Here is a 19,299-nt window from a genome sequence, read left to right on the forward strand (position 1 = left end):
CTTATACAGGAGATTCATCTGATCTACAAGGACCACGAGGTCCTGATGGTGCTCTGGGTCCCAAAGGGGATCGCGGCAACCCGGGCGATAGTTATCCAGGACCTTCTGGTCCAGAAGGGGATCCTGGTGAACAGGGACCTCCCGGAGATCAAGGCCCACCTGGACTCCCCGAAGACAAAGGTACAGTATGTAGCTGTTTTTAAAAATCCTCAATGTAAATCTCACCACAACTTGGTCCACTGTTAGAATATAAACATGTACACTACGCTACTCACAAAAAGTTAGGGATATTCGGCTTTCGGGTGACATTTCAGGATGAACATAAAATTTACTATAGCAATTACAGGTGAATTTAATTTGACTTTCTCTAAACTGTTGAATGTCCAAATGTTGAATGTGTCAGTACTTAGGTAAAGTTCAACTCTAAAGGTTATAGTGCATTTTAAGTTCAGTCTGAAATTTTTTTGGAGTACTTTACACGAAAAGGACTGTATCAAAATTCTGCCTTTAAAATGAAAATAATGCAAAATTTTGATTTATTTAACAATTTGTTTATTATTGTACTTTGTAGCTGTGTATCAGTGCATTACCATATTCTGAAAGTTCTTAATGTGATAAAAATATTGATTCAGTAACACTTTGCCGCTCAACCTGTTTCTCGACATAAACGTGCCAGCAAGACGATTAAAAAATATGAACTAAATGGGATTTTTTTTAATAGTGTGTTTATGGAACAAATGTGAAATAATTTAATTGTAAATCTCTCTTTTGCATCATTCGCTATCAGCATGCTATCCCATAGCATACATTGTAACTTGTTGCTGTGATTAAACCTTGAAAATGGAAACGTGTCATTAATCAATGTTATTATTGATCATTACTCTCGTGTTGCTGCTTATAGATAAGGTCAAAGTCAACGGTCTGCCAGGAATGAAGGGTGTCAGAGGTATGCCTGGGGTTGCAGGATATGACGGGCCGTATGGAATGAAAGGTAGGAAAAACCATTGTTGAATCTCTTTTGACCGAAAAAGTATATCCGTTTAATTGCTTTGCTGATAGTCCCATACAGCCCAGGGCAGTTTATGTGTCAGAATAACCATCGAAGTTGAAGAAACAAAGATTGGAAGGGAATTAAACATTATGTAAAAAATATTGTTTGTTTTTTGTTTTTAATATATATATTCCAATGGCTGCTTTTTACAGGGGGCAAGGGAGAGCCCTGCTATGAGTGTATGGGAAAAGGGGTACCAGGTCCACCGGGTCCTCCAGGTCCACATGGAATACCAGGTAAAAGTACCTCCAATAGTTATCACGCGTGTCAAGATTTTACACAGCACTAAGGGAGATAAGATCAAGTGTCTTAGTGCCAGGACAATTCCCCGCTGTGCAATTTACTATCAAGTATTCAATAAATTATTGTGAAGTTATTTTTATCCAGTGCAATTGTTGTATTGGAGTTGCTACCGCATGGATGTATAGTAGCTCATCTTCCATTATGTTGCTCTTCTTTAGACTGAAAACTAGTTGATTCTGAATCAACAACACCTCTGCTGATTGCAGCCAAGTCATGCACTCAATTTTGCTTCATTCAACAATAATTTACATACAACCAACCAAATTCTCATCAATCAGTTAATCAATGAATCAATAACACTAGGGAACTTTTTTTTTTTTTAATTCTGTTGAGTTAGATTTTTATGCTGATTAAAACTAAAATTGGCATGCTGATCCCAAACTTGCAGTCAGTTTCTTTCTAGCACGTCAAGTTTTTTTTCTCCGCAGCTTACCCTCCAAATAAGCAAAATTCCACTGATTCGCTGTAGCAAGACTTGCCAGCTGATTACAATTGGACTCATTTACAGCTACGTGACAACTTGTTTGTCCAGCCACAATTGAAACATAGCGGCGAGAGGTGTGTGCAGCTCCCAATCGGTCAGTGCTATCAATATCCGCAAAGTAGGAATTAAGAGGATTTGTTTTGGCTTTTCTCTTAAGCTTGTAACCATGGGTATACCATTGTAAATTCTATTTCGTTTTAAGCTGTTTTTTTTTTCAGTTTTCAAAGCTTGTAACTATTCAATTTGAATGTTTTATTTACATAGGTATGTTCAAAAACTTGACGTGATAGCGAAAAACTGAGATCAGCTTTGGATTTCGCACCTAAAAATGACTTAAAACAGCTGTCAGACCTAACTCAACAAAAATTGCGACCCCAGTGTAATCAGCCCATCTTCAGCCATAACTGCATGAGTATTTAACAATATCTCATAGCACTTACACTTTTCTCTACACTGTATGTATATTGCTCAGGATATAATCAAGGACCAGGAGATAAAGGTGAGCCAGGTTTCCCAGGAAGTCGGGGCTTGCCTGGAAGTCCGGTAAGAAAATGTGTATCTAATTAAAAAAAAAGATTAAGTTGCTGGTTTTCATAATGTTGTATTATTATTGCTATTCCTCTGCCAAGGGTCGTATTGGTATAACAGGTGCTCCAGGCTTCCCTGGACAAAAAGGAGACTCATATTCTGATATCAGACCAGGAGTAAAAGGGGAGAAAGGAGACACAGGATACCCTGGAAGGCTCGGAGTAGATGGCTTCCCTGGGTCTCCGGGATTGCAAGGTCGCAAAGGTGTCCAAGGCCCTTTGGGGGATCCGGTGAGGACATATAGACCTGGAAACCTTTCCAATTGTTTAAACTAATAAGTAATGTTCAAGAACCAGAGCAATTTCACATTATTTCAAAACAAGCTTCTTTATCCGCCCTCTAGTATAGTGGAGAGGGAGACAAAGGCTTTCCAGGTCCAACGGGGCTTTTGGGGAGACCAGGACCACAAGGCTACCCTGGGGCAGTGGGATATGGGCCTATTGGACCTCCAGGAACTAAGGGGAATTTTGGGGTACCTGGTTTCCCTGGGCAACCTGGAATTCCAGGTGCATAAACATGTTGATAATTATGCAGAAATGGGAGTGAAAGGCAGGGAGATGTTTTACCTCTATTCTACTCTCCTACCATGTAAGGCCAAAAAGGAGAACCAGGCCATATCCACTCAAAAGGTTTTCCTGGACTACCTGGGTTTAGAGGTCAACCTGGGTTACCAGGAAGGCAAGGTAATCTGCATGTCAGTTCTGAGTCCTCTAATATGCAGTAACTGATGGAAGAGTCATTCCCTCTGACAAACACATTTCCAGGTGTTCCAGGTGTTCCAGGTTTCATAGGCAGACCAGGTTCACCAGGACAGAAAGGGGAAAGTGGTGACGGATTATATCCTGGACGACCAGGTTTACCAGGAGAGAAAGGTTGTTTATACAAAATTATCCACATCTAACTTTATAGTCATGCTTTGCGCTGCATCTGCAGTGTACTACAGGTGAGTGTGTATTTTACAGGTGACAAGGGGTTCCCAGGTATCAAAGGTCTCCCAGGTATCGGTCTTCCTGGTCGACCAGGCCAACAAGGCCCTCCTGGTCTTCCAGGAATGAAGGTCAATTACACAAACGCAATCTGAAAAAAACTGATACTGTAGATTGTGTTAACACATTGCAAGATAAGGTTTACTTCTTTTCTATTTGTCATGTTCAGGGTGATGGTGGTTATGGACATCCAGGACCCAAAGGCCAACAAGGCATTCCTGGAAATGATGGGGCTCAAGGACCTAGAGGAGATCCTGGAATCCCTGGCTCACCTGGGAGCCAGGGATTACCAGGAAATCCAGGTTTCCCAGGAGAAAGAGGTTCTCAAAGCCTGTTCTACATCGAAATGAACTGGAAATCCATACATACACAGCCTAGTTATCCGCTGCTTAAATGTTATGTTCAGGGAATAAAGGGGAAATCGGACCACCGGGACCTCCGGGTACTAAAAGCTCATGTAATGATACTCTTCCTGGACCAGAAGGGCTAGCAGGGCCAGACGGCGATCCAGGACTGCCAGGTAAGTATCCTTCTTCCAAAAAAACACTCTTAGCAAATATATCTCAAGTTATTGACTTTTCTTTTTGTAATACACCTTCACCATACTTCGGTGATCACCATTGTGGTCATTCTCTTCATCTCCTTTGTCCTAGGACCCAACGGGCTGCCAGGTGAAAAGGGAAACAGAGGATTCCCTGGGTTTGGTAGCCCTGGCCATCCAGGTGAGCCAGGTCATCCCGGGCCAACAGTACCAGGTCCCCAAGGGGTTACTGGGCCTAAAGGAATTAAGGGACAAAATGGGCGACCAGGCCCAACAGGTAAGAATATTTTCAACCTGCTACCAAATATTTTCAACCAACTTTGTTTTGATCGTCTTTAATCCATTTGGGTTTTTCAGGAATGAGAGGAGACCCTGGACCAGATGGGTTACCAGGATTTGGACCGCAAGGATTGCCTGGAATTATAGGACCCACGGGCGGAATTGGTATCACAGTAATTCAAACATAAACTTCACAAACAGCTCACCCTAGTGTATTGGGGGGAGTTGAATTATGAGTAATTGAGGTCATTGATAGTGTAGTTGGCGCAAGATGGCGCCTACCAGTGTGGTCGCCTCGGTAACGCGCTCTCTAGTATTGTCTTTGTTTTTGTGTTTTTCGTCCGTCTTTGGAGACCTTACACGACTCAATTACACAAGGGGAGACCTGCTAACCATCATGTAGTTTACATTCATCCATCCACTTATCCTGATCAGGATCAAGGGAATAACGAGCCTATCTGAGCTGCCTCAGGGCGAAAGGCACACTACAAACTGGGCTGGTTGCCAGTCAAACACAGGGCGCATATAGAGACAAACCACCTTTCACATTCAGATTTACACCACCACTGAGTTGGAATTAAACCCACACTGCCTACAACGAAGTCAGGCAAAATAACTTTTATATCATCAGTAAATTCATAGTTTACAGATTTCTTCTACATTGTTATAGACCTTTTTTGATGGATTGTTTACAGGTAACCCTGGTCGTGAGGGAAACATAGGTTCCTTGGGTCCACCAGGAATGACTGGGGACCCAGGACCTAGGGGTCCCCCAGGAGCTCCATCTCCAATACCTTTAGATCTTATTGGCCCCTCAGGAGAGACTGGCTCTCCAGGTGACTTAATTTACAGAGAATTTACCTTTTTAGATTTGTGTGAGATTTAGTGTTTATGTGCATATAATGTAACTTTTTTGTAATTGTGTCAGGTTATCCTGGACCAGTTGGTCCTTGGGGTGATACTGGAAGTACTGGAGCAAAAGGACAAAGTGGTAATACTGGAGGACCCGGGAGGCCTGGGCAAACAGGTGCATATTTTTTCTGCATGGATGAAATAAAACATGACGACAATAGTAATTTTAAAAATGGTACGTGTCCTGTCCAGGTCCTCCAGGTGACCAAGGTATTCCAGCATTCTTGAAGGGACGCCGGGGACCTGCTGGAATACCAGGAGATCCAGGAAACCGAGGCAATCCTGGTAAGTATATGTATGAGTACCACTCTTATTTAATAGCCAATCATGTGCATCTAATCGCAAATTCATCTGTAAACTGTATCCTAACATTGATCTGTGCTGTTGTTTATATAATGCTCATATAGGGTCAAAAGGACTAAAGGGAGACAAGGGAATTCCTGGAGGGCCTGGCGCAGATGGTACACCAGGTTCAAGGGGTTACAAAGGAGAAAAGGGAGGACCAAACTATTATGGATATGGCCCACCTGGACCGATTGGACAAACGGTGAAAAAAATTAGGCACTGGACTACGCATTTGTGCAGAATGAAATGCATGTCTCAATAAGAAAAAAATATATGTTCATTTCCCTCAGGGGGAACCAGGATTAAGCAACACACACATAATGAAGGGTGAAAAAGGAGCACCTGGTATTGTAGGAGCTCCGGGTTCACCAGGATTTCACGGACTCAAAGGAGAACCAGGACACACTGGACAAAATGGTTTCAACCACTGGCAATTTATTTGAGTGCTTTTGTGTCCTTTACTTGCTAATAATGGTGTACATTATGTTATTGTAATCCTAATGCTGCAGGTTCACCTGGATATCAAGGACCAAGAGGTTTAGATGGCCCTCAGGGACACAAAGGACGTGGAGGACCAAATGGACCACCAGGCAAAGTCCATTGAAATGCCTTAACACTGAGGAATGTTACTGATTCTGCATTAAATTCATTTTTATCGTTTGTTTTTCATGGACCTTAGGTCCCCCTGGCCCACCAGGTGGTTTTGGTCCTCAAGGATCCAAAGGCAACCAGGGACAGGATGGGATCCCTGGACCACCAGGACAGAAAGGAGATACACGTGAGAGACAGGAAATTGTGTCCATGTGCATTTTTATAGATAATGTAATTCTGAGCAAAGCATTGGAATACGTTTGTTTGTCAAATTGTGCTTTCATTGTCCTGCTTGCAGTTAAATTTTTTCTCCTTGTCTACAGTTGCGATAGAAGGACCACCTGGTCCCCGTGGTCTCCCAGGTCAGCTAGGTGAGTATTCGACTTCTCAGATCTGTCAATTTCCTTCTTTTTCTCCTACTCAGTGAATTCAGAAAATATACAAATGATTTCGAGCAAGATGTTCATAATGAGATAGGAGGTAGAAGTAAACTTTGAAACCTCAGAAAGTGTGACATAGCTGACTATTAAATTCACAAACCCCTCTTCCTATACTGTAGGTCCCCCAGGGAATCCTGGTTCTCCTGGCTCTGCTAGTTCAGGAAATCCTGGATTAAGAGGAGACAAAGGACATCCAGGACCACACGGGGTCTCTGGTCCCAGAGGACAACCGGGAAGAGACGGTGCATGTTTTCCCGGGGTAAAAGGAGACCGTGGACTTGATGGCAGTCTGGGTAGGCCAGGTGAAGACAACATTTCTTCCAAAATGGACTCTCATCTATCTCTTAACTATTGTCACACTCACACTAATCATCAAAATCTTCTTTTGTTGTTTGAAGGTTATCCTGGTCCACCTGGACCTCCAGGCCCTCCAGGCCCTCCAGGACCTGGATGGAAAGGTAACAGAGGGGACCCGGGCCCGACAGGGAGCCCAGGTTACACTGGACTCCCAGGAGATGCAGGCATTCCTGGTCCACCTGTATGTTGTTGCCTTTATTTTATCTTCCTAACTGATGACTTTCACTAATCAAAATGTTTTATGTATTGCATTTTAATCTTGTTTTGATAAGTAAGGAAACAGCTTTTGGTTAAATCATTATGACCTGCGGCGGCACGGTGGACGACTGGTTAGATCGTCAGCCTCACAGTTCTGAGGACCCGGGTTCAATCCCCGGCCCCGACTGTGTGGAGTTTGCATGTTCTCCCCGTGCCTGCGTGGGTTTTCTCCGGGCACTCCGGTTTCCTCCCACATCCCAAAAACATGCATAAATTGGAGACTCTAAATTGCCCGTAGGTGTGACTGTGAGTGCGAATGGTTGTCTGTTTGTATGTGCCCTGCGATTGGCTGGCAACCAGTTCAGGGTGTACCCCGCCTCCTGCCCGATGACAGCTGGGATAGGCTCCAGCACGCCCGCGACCCTAGTGAGGAGAAGCGGCTCAGAAAATGGATGGATGGATTATGACCTGCTTTATTCAGTATTGTCTGTGGAAGCTGTACCATGTTTATCATCTTTATCATTAGAGTGTAAAAGTTCCATGTTCATTGTCTGATTTACTTCCCTAGGGTCCAAGAGGCCAACCCGGAAATCCAGGAGCAAGAGGTGATTCTGGTCCTCCTGGAAACAATGGGTACCCTGGTAAGATTTTTAACTATGCCTCATTCACCAAAGTACGTGTAGTCCTAACTAACTTTTTTTTTAGGTGACAAGGGAGACCCCGGCTATATACCGGGCCCGCCTGGTCCACCTGGGACAAAGGGGTTTCCAGGAAGAACTGGTGAGTACACTATTTGGAATAAATAACTCAAGACTTCAAATCACAATTTTTTTCTTTTTTTTTTCTTTTTCTTTTTTAAATTTTTGTATTCAGGCGTGAAAGGTAAACCAGGGTACGGCAAGGTGATATATGAACCAGGACCCCCAGGCTTACCTGGTTCCCCTGGCAACACTGGGCGGTCTGGGGAAACTGGACCAGCAGGACCAACGGGCCAATCAGGTTTAACTCTGTATAAATGGTAGTATGTGTACTACTCTGTAACATACATGCTTTGTACACTAATGTGACTTTGTATGTCATGTTTAAAAGGTCCCCCGGGTACCAAAGGAGTCCAAGGTTCAAGCCCAGTGGGACCACCTGGATTTACTGGTCTTAAGGGAGACAAAGGAGTGTCAGGGTTGCAAGGTGTGTGCAGGAGTTGGCTTGTGGCTAGTTGTATACAATACTGCTACCTGTCTAACATATCCATCCATCCATTTTCTGAGCCGCTTCTCCTCACTAGGGTCGCGGCCGTGCTAGAGCCTATCCCAGCTATCATCGGGCAGGAGGCGGGGTACACCCTGAAATGGTTGCCAGCCAATCGCAGGGCACATATAAACAAACAACCATTCGCACTCACATTCACACCTACGGGGAATTTAGAGTTGTCAATTATGTTTTGGGGATGTGGGAGGAAACCGGAGTGCCCGGAGAAAACCCACGCAGGCACGGGGAGAAAATGCAAACTTCACACAGGCAAGGCCGGGGATTGAACCCCGGACCTCAGAACTGTGAGGCAGACGCTCAAACCAGTCGTCCACCATGCCACCCTGTCTCACATAATGTGATCATAATTATAATTTCACTTTGTGCAGTCTTTAAAGAGACATTGCAGGATACACGTGGTTCACTTGTCTAACTTCCGTGCATGCATCTAGGGTTCAGTTCCCACTAACAATGTGAATGTGAGTTTAAATGGTTTGCTGCCTCTACATTTGTGCCCTGTAATTGATTGCTGAACAGTTCAGTTGAGATAGGCTCCAGCTCGTCTCATAGGCGAAACATTTTTCAGCGTGCAAGTAAAAATTTAATCTGGTCGCACTTTCGCGAGTGTATGTCTTAATGCTCCCTGAACACAGTCTCACAATGTCAGAAATGGTGGATGAAAGTCGTCGTCTTGTTCACTGCTTTGGTCAATCTCCTCCACCTACATTCTGTACTTTCTGAAGATAGATAGAGTGCCGTCTCGTTATTATGAACGATGAATGGGTGGTCGCGAGCTGGAGAAAGTCTGTGCTTGCGGCGTGTTCCTCTCCGTCATCAACCTAGTAGGTGCCACCGACAAGGGCGCAGATAGTACTGATACTCAGATTCATAATGACGGCGATCCGTCCCCTCCAGTTTTTACTCATCCTCCACTTAGCTAAATAAGTCTTGCGGCAGTACTCAACACTAGCAGAACTGAACTACCTTCAAAATATTCCTCGAAATAGTTACATATTTTATTTTAAAACTTTGAGCACCACCTAATTTTTTAAAGCGTACGGGTAGGAAGCTGTGCAGTGGCTGTTGTATTGTTCAGAAAAAAAATAAGAAACAATATATTAATATTAATATTTTTCATATCTGAAATTGTGTTTATGCTGTATGCACTAAAGGGAAATTATAATAATACTACTACTATTTAAATTGTGAATTTCATATACAGTTTAGATATATATTTATGTCAATATGTTGTTGTTGTTTAAACTGCAGTTCATACACAAATGTTAAAATAAAAAATATTTTGCAATTGGCATGAGGTTTTGGCTGGTGATTAGCATTCCAGACAATTTTCATCATGCATGACTAGTTTTGATGAGATACACAGTTTGTTAACAATTCATTATTGTTTAGCCATGATTTCAATTACAAACTCTCCAATGTTTTTTGTTTTATATGGTATTATATGATATATATATATATATATATATATATATATATGACTAGTTTTGATATATATATATATATATATATATATATGCTGTACCGCCCTTGAAAGGGTGTGACCAAATCAGAAGTGAAGTGAAATGAAGTTGTTTAAGCTTCAGCACTGGTAGCATTGGTGCGACCAGGTTGGTTGCACCAATGCTACCAGTGCAAAAGTTAGTGTTGAGCCCTGATAAACGTTACAGAAAATGTATTGGTGTACATTTCAGGTAATAGTTTTTTACCTTTACCTTTTCAGGTCTACCAGGCAGACCCGGAGATCCAGGCAACAGGGGCCAAAAGGGATTACCAGGAGAAAGTGGTTACGGCTATGTGACAAGCTTCCTGATAGCACGACACAGTCAAAGTGTGACTGTGCCTGATTGCCCCGAAGGCACCACCCTTATTTACTGTGGCTACTCTTTCCTCTTCATGAATGGAAATGAGCGAGCTCACGGCCAGGACCTTGGTAAGAGAACCTCTTCAAGCCCCAGTCGCCTTATTTGATATCACAATTTATGTTATGTTTGAACATTTCCAACTCTCCCTCAGGCACATCGGGAAGCTGTTTACCTCGATTCTCCCCCATGCCCTTCCTCTTCTGCGACACGGAGTCAAACTGCCGCTATGCCTCTCGTAACGACTACTCCTACTGGTTGTCCACCGATGCACCTATGCTTCCCTCCATGGTTGCCCTCACAGGGGAGAGGCTGTCCTCCCACATCAGCAGGTAGGACTGGAGATGTTTATTCATGAATATACTTGAACATTGGTCACACTGGTCATGTAGTGGTACACTTTGCTGCTTTTCATGTAGCCTATGCGAGTTCAGCCTCTTCTGAGTGCCTGGCTTCCCTTCTAAAAAAGGGAATGACCTTTACCTGTCTGTCTTGGGTTTCTCTCTGGATGGGTTCCCATATTTTGTTCTCAGCCTTCCATTCACATTCACTGTTCTCTGCAAGGAGTTCTTTGGTCTTGCTCTTGTTCTCGTTCCTTCAGTGTTCTAATGAAGTACTGTCCTTGAGATGAGGTCTTATTTCCTCCTGTCCTATCCATGTCCACCGACTTCTTAAGCAGGTTTGTTTCCATTGAGTATTGATTTCATCTGTTCAGCGGTTCTTCATTGGGGATCTTTGTTGGTCAAAATATTCTCATGATTCCTTTTACGCACCTTGTATTGACAGGTCACGTTCAGTTACTTGCCAGTATTCTCAACTATACAAAAGGGTTGAAGGTGCACAGCTCTGGAAGATTCTCAATTTTGTCTTGGCCCATAATGTTTGATCTCCAAACCTTGATAAGCATTTGAAATGCACCTCTGGCTTTGCATAGTGAAATCTTATGAAATCTGAGTCTTAGTTCGTACTTCCATCAGTCCTTACAATTCTCCCTAGGTAGCTAAACTCCTCTGTTGTTGGTATGACATCTCTCCTCCCTTGAATTGGTGATGTGTTCTTGGTGTTCAAAGCCATTACTTCTGTCTTTTCTGGCGCATCTTCAATCCAATTTGCTGTAAAAAAAAAAATAATGGTAGAGACATGTATTTTCTTGCATATGCTGATGAGTGTGGGAGAGCAAGGCCAGGTCTCTAACAAAATTTAGATCTTCCAAAGTAGAAAAAGTGTCCACTGTAGTCCACATACAAGTCTACTGGTTCAGATAGTTGCAACCGGTTGTGGAATCAACACTATATATACTGTCGCTTTCCATTTTGTTGTGATCTGATCCTGTCATGACCCTGAAAAGGATAAGTGGTACAGAAAATAGATGGCTATCCTAGGCTTTTTTTTTCCACGACCTGACAAAACGTAATATGTGAATGTGTCCTTATTTGGTTTTAGGTGCTCGGTGTGCGAAACTACCTCTAATGTCATCGCAGTTCACAGTCAGACAACTCTAATACCAGAATGTCCCATAGGCTGGCAGTCCCTCTGGAGTGGATATTCATTTGTCATGGTAACACTTCATTACTAGGGGTGTTTTAATGTTCTCTATTCTAAATGTTCATTGCAACCTTTCGGCCTTTATACAACCAGCAAACAGGGGCTGGTGCAGATGGCTCTTCCCAGCCACTCGTGTCTCCCGGCTCGTGCCTTGAACATTTCCATCAAGTGCCATTCATAGAGTGTCATGGCAGGGGGACGTGCAACTACTACCCTGATTCGTACAGCTACTGGCTGGCATCACTCAACCCTGACATGTTCAGGTACATTGCAATAAGGATCACATTCACAACCACTTTTAAATCTCTTCTGTTCTATATGTCTATGTTTCTTCCTCCACAGTAAACCCATTCCACAGACGGTGAAGGGGCCTTCTCAAGAAAGCATTGTCAGTCGTTGTCGAGTTTGTCGCAAACAATAGCAAGCTGAGAAATATGACAGATGTACAAAGATACTTTTGCGCACACTTCAATTTGTTCTCATGACATTTTTTACATAACTGGCCCTGGGCAAGCATTATGTAAGGGCTACAGTTAAGCTCTAAATGTCTACCCCCTATTTATGAAATTAAATAAAATAAAACCTTTTGTTTTTTTTCCAGTGATATGACCATAACCAAAAGTGTTTAAAGTTTGTTTGCATTCACAAGAACAAGATGACATATTTGCAATTGCTTTCAATGGGGGAAATTGATTTGAATTTTACTTAAACTTGAATTAAACTTGTTTGTGAAGGTATACACATACTAGGAAGTCAGAGATGATCTCTGTTGTTGTTGTATCAATATTGCACATGCAAAATCCAACATGACAAATTTACAAGGGACATGCTTCCCTTATGTCTGTATATTATGCGGCAAAATGTTCATAACATTCAATAAGATCATAAAAAACAGACAATCTATGCAATAGTTTTTCCTGAAATCCGACTAGATTCTCTTGACAATAGACTTTGACACACTATAATCAATGTATGGTCTGCTATATGATGATGTGGTACATTTCTCTTACAAGTCTTAATTTATGGTCCTTTGAATGAGACACACCTTAGCATTTACCAAACAGATTATCATTTTAATGGCAGCTGTGCAAGTGCAGATGATAATGCTAATGCACGTTAAAATTAATGAAATGTGTAGCAAGTCGATATATCTTACAGGGCTTATAGTGTTCCATGTGTGTTTAATTACTGTATTCTGATGTATTTCATAATCGTAAATGCAGTGACTTCAGTGCAGTTTTGCTAACCGGACATAACAACATTAAGGACACCGATTGAGCGCTTTATATATTGTTCATATATCATATTGTTCACAAATCTGTTCGTGAGCACTTCTCCTTTGCCGACATAATCCATGATTATTGCACAGATGTGCCTTAGGCTGCCCACAATAAAGGGCCTCACTAAAACATGCAGTTTTACAAACAAATAAAGTCTCAAATGTATATTTGATTGCAAATAATTAAGCAGTCCAACAACAGATAATGTAATAAAGCAGGTATCACTACATCGTTGCTATACTCGGTCAATAATTGACACATTCAAAATAAATAACAACACATGACAGCACAAAATCCAGCTCAAGAATTGTGGTGTCGTTATGGAAATGATGAGTCATTTATTGCACTCCCAATAAAAGTGGATGTCATGCTCTTGACCGAGAATTCTCGCGTTGTTCACATCTGAACGTTGAGTCATTTGTGCCGTCGCTTTAAAAGCTGTTCGATGTCTGCCTGTTAAATTGTGCATTTTTTCCAAATGGACCGCATGGAGGATGTGTGTAAGTTATACAGTATTCACCACAGCTTTTTGTCTTCTTGTAAAAGACAGAAAGAAGCAATAACTGGACACACATTGAGTATTGTTGTTCATCACTGTGCATTTCTGTTACATTCACTCAGAAAACTATCCGCAGAGCAATGGCCCCCTAAGGAGCAGTTATTCAAACCCGCTCATCCATATCTGTCACCGGGATCAATCCAGGAAATCTCCCTCCATAGTTTGCACTGAAACAAACAGCATGCCCAAAATACAATTGCCTTTTGGCACACACGTATCCCATGCAATCGATTGGTGGCAGTCGAAAATAACAAAAAGTCTGATGTTATGTAACTGTGCACATAACACAGAACAGCTGAAGAGGAGCACAAAACCTCTTGCTTGGATTACAAATGTGTGATAAGCCTCGCATGAATTATTTGAAGCAATTTGTTAAGAGTCTGAGCATCTCTGTCAGAAAAAGACTTGCCAAAACAAATTTCAGATGGGAACTGTTTTAAATTATGAGTGGGAAAAAGCATAATATGTCCCTTTTAAACCTTAACCTAAACTTTCTATGTTAACTCTAGTAATGGTAATTGATTGTATTATTAAGTTTAGGTGCTGTTTTTATTTTTAATTTAATACAGTAGTGCACTGAGATACGAGTTGAATTTGTCCCAAGACCACGTTCGTAACTCAAACAACCTGTATCTCAAATCATCTTTCCCTATTGAAATTAATGTAAATGTCAATAATGTGTTCCAGCCTCTCCCTCAAAAACAACAAAACATTTTTGGAATGTGTTTTTTAATAATGAAAATAGCACTTCATAAGCGGCACGGTGGAAGACTGGTTAGAGCGTCTGCCTCACAGTTCTGAGGACCGGGGTTCAATCCTCGGCCCCGCCTGTGTGGAGTTTGCATGTTCTCCCCGTCCGTGCGTGGGTTTTCTCCGGGCACTATGGTTTCCTCTCACATCCCAAAAACATGCATGGTAGGTTAATTGGAGTCTCTAAATTGTCCCTAGGTGTGAAAGTGAGTGTGAATGGTTGTTAGTTTATGTGTGCCCTGCGATTGGCTGGCAACTAGTTCAGGGTGTACCCCACCTCCTGCCCAAAGATAGCTGGGAGAGGATCCAGCACTCCCGCGACCCTTGTGAGGAAAATGGATGGATGGATGGCACTTCATAATATTGTACTTTATAAATATATGCAATAATTATATCATTAAATAGAATTGAAAATACTTTTGTCACGCTGCATCAATTAAATGGCCATTGTGCTGCTCTTTCTGCTGTGCACACCTTGTCCACCTGGGGGCAGTATAAGACAGATAGACAGACAGACAGTCATTGAGACGTCTGAACTCCTCACAGCTCGTCGGTACAGCACTACAATTAGTTGTTCTTCACAGAGGATAAACAATATTTGGCTGTTAGTACTGTTATATTGTCTCTATACATGTGTTGCTACACCGTTTGTGTTCAGTCTTTTGCTTAAAGGGTTACAGCAGCGTAACATAGATGTTGATTAGCTTTAGCATTAAGCAAGCATACTGAAAGGGTAAGCTATTTGGTTGTTTTAAATACACAAAGTGTAATTCTCTTTGTTTTATATTTAGCTTGACAGTGAAATACAACAGCTTGAAGCCTCTTTTGGGGGAAGAATTGTTCACTACTTGCCAAAGCAAAGCTTACTGTGAAGTGAGTTGAGTTCACTGCCACCATAGAGCGCTCGCATCTCAATATCACAATATCAAACAACAGCGCATATTTCTAAAAACTCGGGTTGTATCTCAAGGCACTACTGTATTCGTTAACGTGTAAAATGTCACAACTGCCGAGTTGCCAAATTCTCTTCCAAAACAAGAAAAACACAAGCTTCATTGATGGTTTGGTGGTTCACTCACCTGACTTCCATGCAGGCATTGTGGGTTCAGTTCCCACTCAGTGCCGGTGTGAATGTAAGTGTGAATGGTCATCTGTCTCTATACGGACCCGGTGATTGACTGCTGCCAAGTCCAGGGTGTAGCCTGCTATTCGCCTGCAGTCAGCTGCCGTATGCTCGAGTTCCCTTCCACCCTGAACAGGATAAGCAGTATAGAAAATGGATTGCTGGATCGGCCTTGTGGGATTTCCCAACTTTCCAGCAGTCTTTAATGCCAAATTAAACTGCATCTTAACATGAGGAAGAAGTTATGTCCCAAGCAGACGATCTGCAGACGGATGCCACCTTGAATTAAAGCCCAACCGAACACGGCCGAGTGCACACTGTTGTCAGCTCCAAAGTGTTTGGCCTTCATAAGAGGATTATTCTACTCACCACATTGCACTTACTAATTGTTTAGGTAGCTGGATGAGGATGCTACACCTTTCGAATTGCGTTAGCATAGGCATTTGTTGAAAGGTTGATGCCTCTCAAGGGCAGTTTGTTCCACATACATACAGTACATGCATTCTGTACACGTCTGTGATCCATGTATTGTATTTTAAAATACGTTACAGTGAAAACAAGAGTGGTGAATAATTGGCTTTGTTGCGCCAAGGCAGGCCAAGCAGTTGTGAGGTGTCATTTATTTTTTCGGACGCTGTGGTGAATACAAATTTCATCGAACTGTAACACATTTTCCCACGAGTATTTGGGAAATTTTGTAATTCCAAAAGTTATGTTTGGCACACCAAAAGAACACCATACCTACAGTGAAGCATGTTGGCAGCATTATAAAACCTTGGCTGTTTTTCTTCAGCTGGAATTGGGACCTTCGGGGGTGGAAGGAATTATGAACAGTTTGAAATAGCAGTCAGTGTTAGCACAAAACCTTCAGGGTTCTGCTAGAAATAAAGAACAAAATGCCAGACAAAGCCTACTTGAACAACAGAACTTTAATTTGCGGTAATCAGCGGCACTTCAGGTGTCTGCTGTCTCGCATTTCACATGAGTTAGAAGGTGACTGTTTAATGCAGCCACATCCCAGTTATAAGAGAGTGTGCACTCTTGTGCAACCACATAATTTTAGGTGTTTATTTTTACTTTACCTCTTGAAAATACTTTTTATAAAATAAATAAATAAATTGAGTTGTATAGGTTCTAGGTCACAATGTGGAAATAATTTTGGAGTGATTTATGTTGTTCTCTTTGTTTATATCACAAAAAAAAACAGACACTTAAACAGGGGTGCGTAGACTTTTATATCCACTCTAACTAGCATTTCTGTTTACTTGTGTGCTGTAAGATTTTTCTAATGTAAAAATGTGCTTTGGCTCAATAAAGGTTGAGAAAGACTGGTACGGTATACTGCATATAAAGAAGAATGTGTCACAGTTGCATTAAAGAAGAGGTCACCAGTGATTGGACATTGTGATTTCCTAGGACTATGTAGAAGTGGTCATTTGAAAATGTAAATACCTGCACAGATGTATAGAAATAAAGTGTAGGCTATAGATATTTATCCATTGCCTACCTTGCTAAATCATTGTTGATCATTACTGTGCAAAATCATTAAAATAATCAGTGTGTTCCCAAAGATGAAAAGCATTCATTTAAGCATTCATATAAATAAAGGTAACTAGAGTAAATTCTTACCAAATCGATAGCTCTCAGTTTCAAAAAGCTTGGTGACCCCCTGCTTTAGCGTGTCGCCATAAACATTGTAAACAGTGACGAGTATATCTTCATTTCAGCCCCTGTTAAGTTAAGCAGAGCAGAAATCTTATTAGAGGTTGACACTAAAAACTCACCGGCATGGAACAAATTACCTTAATGGCCTCTGGACGTCCCGCAGTGTTGTGTGTTGTGCTCCTGTCCGACTTAACGACACCAGCGAGTTCCATGGCGTCATTGTTTCCTCACACCGCTGTCATGTTGTTTTAATTCGTATCATACATCAGTTGCTTTTACAACGTGTTTTGTCAAAATGAGGATGTCCTTATTAGGACGCCGACCTCCCAACATCTTTACATGCAAATAACCTCCGCCCCCTAAGGCCACCTTAAAGACAGACATTGTTGCACGGCGAAGGTGCACATCTACTCCAGAAATACACTACGCGGTAAGGTACGATGGCGCACTCCTTTTGCATTTTGGCATTTTTTTGCTTGGTATTGCCTGCGGCTGGGAAGCTAGAAAGCACATTGAAAGACCTGCAACTTGGAGACGACATACCATGGCTCACACAAATACAAGATAGCCAGGTAAGATGGCTTCAATTCCACTACTTATCCCTGTTTGGACCACAATATAAAACGATCCAATAATGATGTAATCTTGATCTGTTCAGTTTCATTTCTTTTCCTTTTTTTTTCCAAGTTCTGACACGCTGTCAGAGTCACCTGTCAGATTTTTGTCACTGATACCTTCAGAGTCGCTCATCTGTGAAATTGCAGATTAGATATCACAGACTTTACATTTTAGTCCCTGCTCGTGTTGAGCAAACGTTTTGAAACCGCATGTAAAGTTTGAGTGAGCGCCGATTGTCTGATAGTTTTAATTTACTGACAAAATTAGTTGTATAATTACACACAGATGAAATATTATTCCCAGCAACAACAAAATATTCCCACGAAATATTAAAGAATTATTAAATGAAAGGGAATACAATTTAAGAGCAATCTAGTTGTAATGATTTTGTTTCATTCAATTCATTCTTGTTTAAATTTAATCATAATAATTTTTGAATAATATGATGATAAGAATGTGAGGGTATGAGAAATGTATTTATTATAGTGGAATATTTTAATTCCACCGCACAAGTGATGTCCAAACATTAACAGTTTTCAAAAGGTGAACAGATATGACTTGCATAAGATATGTATTTGAATATGTATGTACCCTATGTAATGTTTTTCTGTAAGCATACACAAAGAACCACTAAATTAAATGCTCAAACCGTGCATAATGTTACAGTGGCTTCACTTTTTTTTTTTTTTTTAATCCAGTACAATATTTTCAGTTCAATTGTATTTAACTTCTAAATCCAATAAAGTTGCATTTAACCTTTTCAAACTGTTTGTTGTCAAACATTGATTTAGGTAGTATGCCTTGTTGCTTTGATTAAAAATAAACTAATTGACATTTTAGATTTCCAAATAATAAACAGGATCCTTCTCTTTTTCCCTGACTTTGCAGGAGCTGACAGATAAACAGAACGTGGTCCGGTTGCTGTACAAACTCTTCAAATGGGACAACGAAATAGTCCCGGAAGAACCCGGAGAGATGATGGGGATGGAGGAGATTGAGAAGAATGGAGGACTGGAAAGGAGAGCGAGTCCTCCAGTTCGTAGAGCGGGATGCAGGATCTTCTTCTGGAAATCCTGGACTGCCTGCTAACCACGCAGCTGCATTATGGTCCCGTAACCCGATTTATTTTGCTCTCACTCATTGTCACGTTCATCTGCTCCTTTTTCGGCTCTATGAGATGTCAGATACCAGATATCAACAAATGTAACATGTTTGCCCCTAATTAAAACAAAAAAAAAATTCTCTATATAGATCGTAAGCATTTCTTGAATCTGTCCTCTCAGTCAGGTGGTTGTTTGTTAACATTTTACCTCAAGGTTTCTGTATCCGCCATTACATCCATCCATTTTCTGAGCCGCTTCTCCTCACAAGGGTCGCGGGAGTGCTGGAGCCCATCCCAGCTATCATTGGGCAGGAGGCGGGGTACACCCTGAAATGGTTGCCAGCCAATCGCAGGGCACACATAAACAAACAACCATTCACACTCACGTTCACACCTCGGGGCAATTTAGAGACTTCAATGAACCTACCATGCATGTTTTTGGGATGTGGGAGGAAAC

General features: G+C 41.6%; 2 protein-coding genes across 2 annotated transcripts in view; one reads left to right on the top strand and one right to left on the bottom strand.

Annotated features, from left to right (window-relative positions):
• Nucleotides 1-13,129, top strand: part of LOC133412158 (collagen alpha-5(IV) chain-like) — a 30,666-nt gene extending 17,537 nt beyond the window's left edge. Inside the window, exons 21-52 of the mRNA XM_061695306.1 lie at nt 10-180; nt 902-991; nt 1,204-1,287; nt 2,311-2,381; nt 2,468-2,656; nt 2,770-2,932; nt 3,020-3,109; nt 3,191-3,298; nt 3,389-3,483; nt 3,582-3,732; nt 3,819-3,932; nt 4,066-4,230; nt 4,311-4,397; nt 4,928-5,068; nt 5,161-5,259; nt 5,337-5,429; nt 5,552-5,691; nt 5,780-5,906; nt 5,999-6,079; nt 6,169-6,267; nt 6,404-6,451; nt 6,640-6,822; nt 6,919-7,058; nt 7,644-7,716; nt 7,781-7,855; nt 7,949-8,074; nt 8,165-8,260; nt 10,062-10,271; nt 10,355-10,532; nt 11,644-11,758; nt 11,839-12,008; nt 12,088-13,129. Coding sequence (XP_061551290.1) covers nt 10-180; nt 902-991; nt 1,204-1,287; nt 2,311-2,381; nt 2,468-2,656; nt 2,770-2,932; nt 3,020-3,109; nt 3,191-3,298; nt 3,389-3,483; nt 3,582-3,732; nt 3,819-3,932; nt 4,066-4,230; nt 4,311-4,397; nt 4,928-5,068; nt 5,161-5,259; nt 5,337-5,429; nt 5,552-5,691; nt 5,780-5,906; nt 5,999-6,079; nt 6,169-6,267; nt 6,404-6,451; nt 6,640-6,822; nt 6,919-7,058; nt 7,644-7,716; nt 7,781-7,855; nt 7,949-8,074; nt 8,165-8,260; nt 10,062-10,271; nt 10,355-10,532; nt 11,644-11,758; nt 11,839-12,008; nt 12,088-12,166 — 3,851 coding nt within the window. The 3' untranslated portion in view covers nt 12,167-13,129. The remainder of the gene's footprint in view (nt 1-9; nt 181-901; nt 992-1,203; nt 1,288-2,310; nt 2,382-2,467; nt 2,657-2,769; nt 2,933-3,019; nt 3,110-3,190; nt 3,299-3,388; nt 3,484-3,581; nt 3,733-3,818; nt 3,933-4,065; nt 4,231-4,310; nt 4,398-4,927; nt 5,069-5,160; nt 5,260-5,336; nt 5,430-5,551; nt 5,692-5,779; nt 5,907-5,998; nt 6,080-6,168; nt 6,268-6,403; nt 6,452-6,639; nt 6,823-6,918; nt 7,059-7,643; nt 7,717-7,780; nt 7,856-7,948; nt 8,075-8,164; nt 8,261-10,061; nt 10,272-10,354; nt 10,533-11,643; nt 11,759-11,838; nt 12,009-12,087) is intronic.
• The window catches only part of LOC133412160 (collagen alpha-4(IV) chain-like), a 60,094-nt gene extending 44,298 nt beyond the window's left edge, over nt 1-15,796 (bottom strand). Inside the window, exon 1 of the mRNA XM_061695310.1 lies at nt 15,414-15,796. The gene's annotated coding sequence lies outside the window, so the exon portion shown is untranslated. The remainder of the gene's footprint in view (nt 1-15,413) is intronic.
• Nucleotides 15,797-19,299: the final 3,503 nt, after the last annotated feature.

Source organism: Phycodurus eques, chromosome 13 (assembly GCF_024500275.1).
Source record: "Phycodurus eques isolate BA_2022a chromosome 13, UOR_Pequ_1.1, whole genome shotgun sequence".
NCBI lineage: Eukaryota > Metazoa > Chordata > Actinopteri > Syngnathiformes > Syngnathidae > Phycodurus > Phycodurus eques.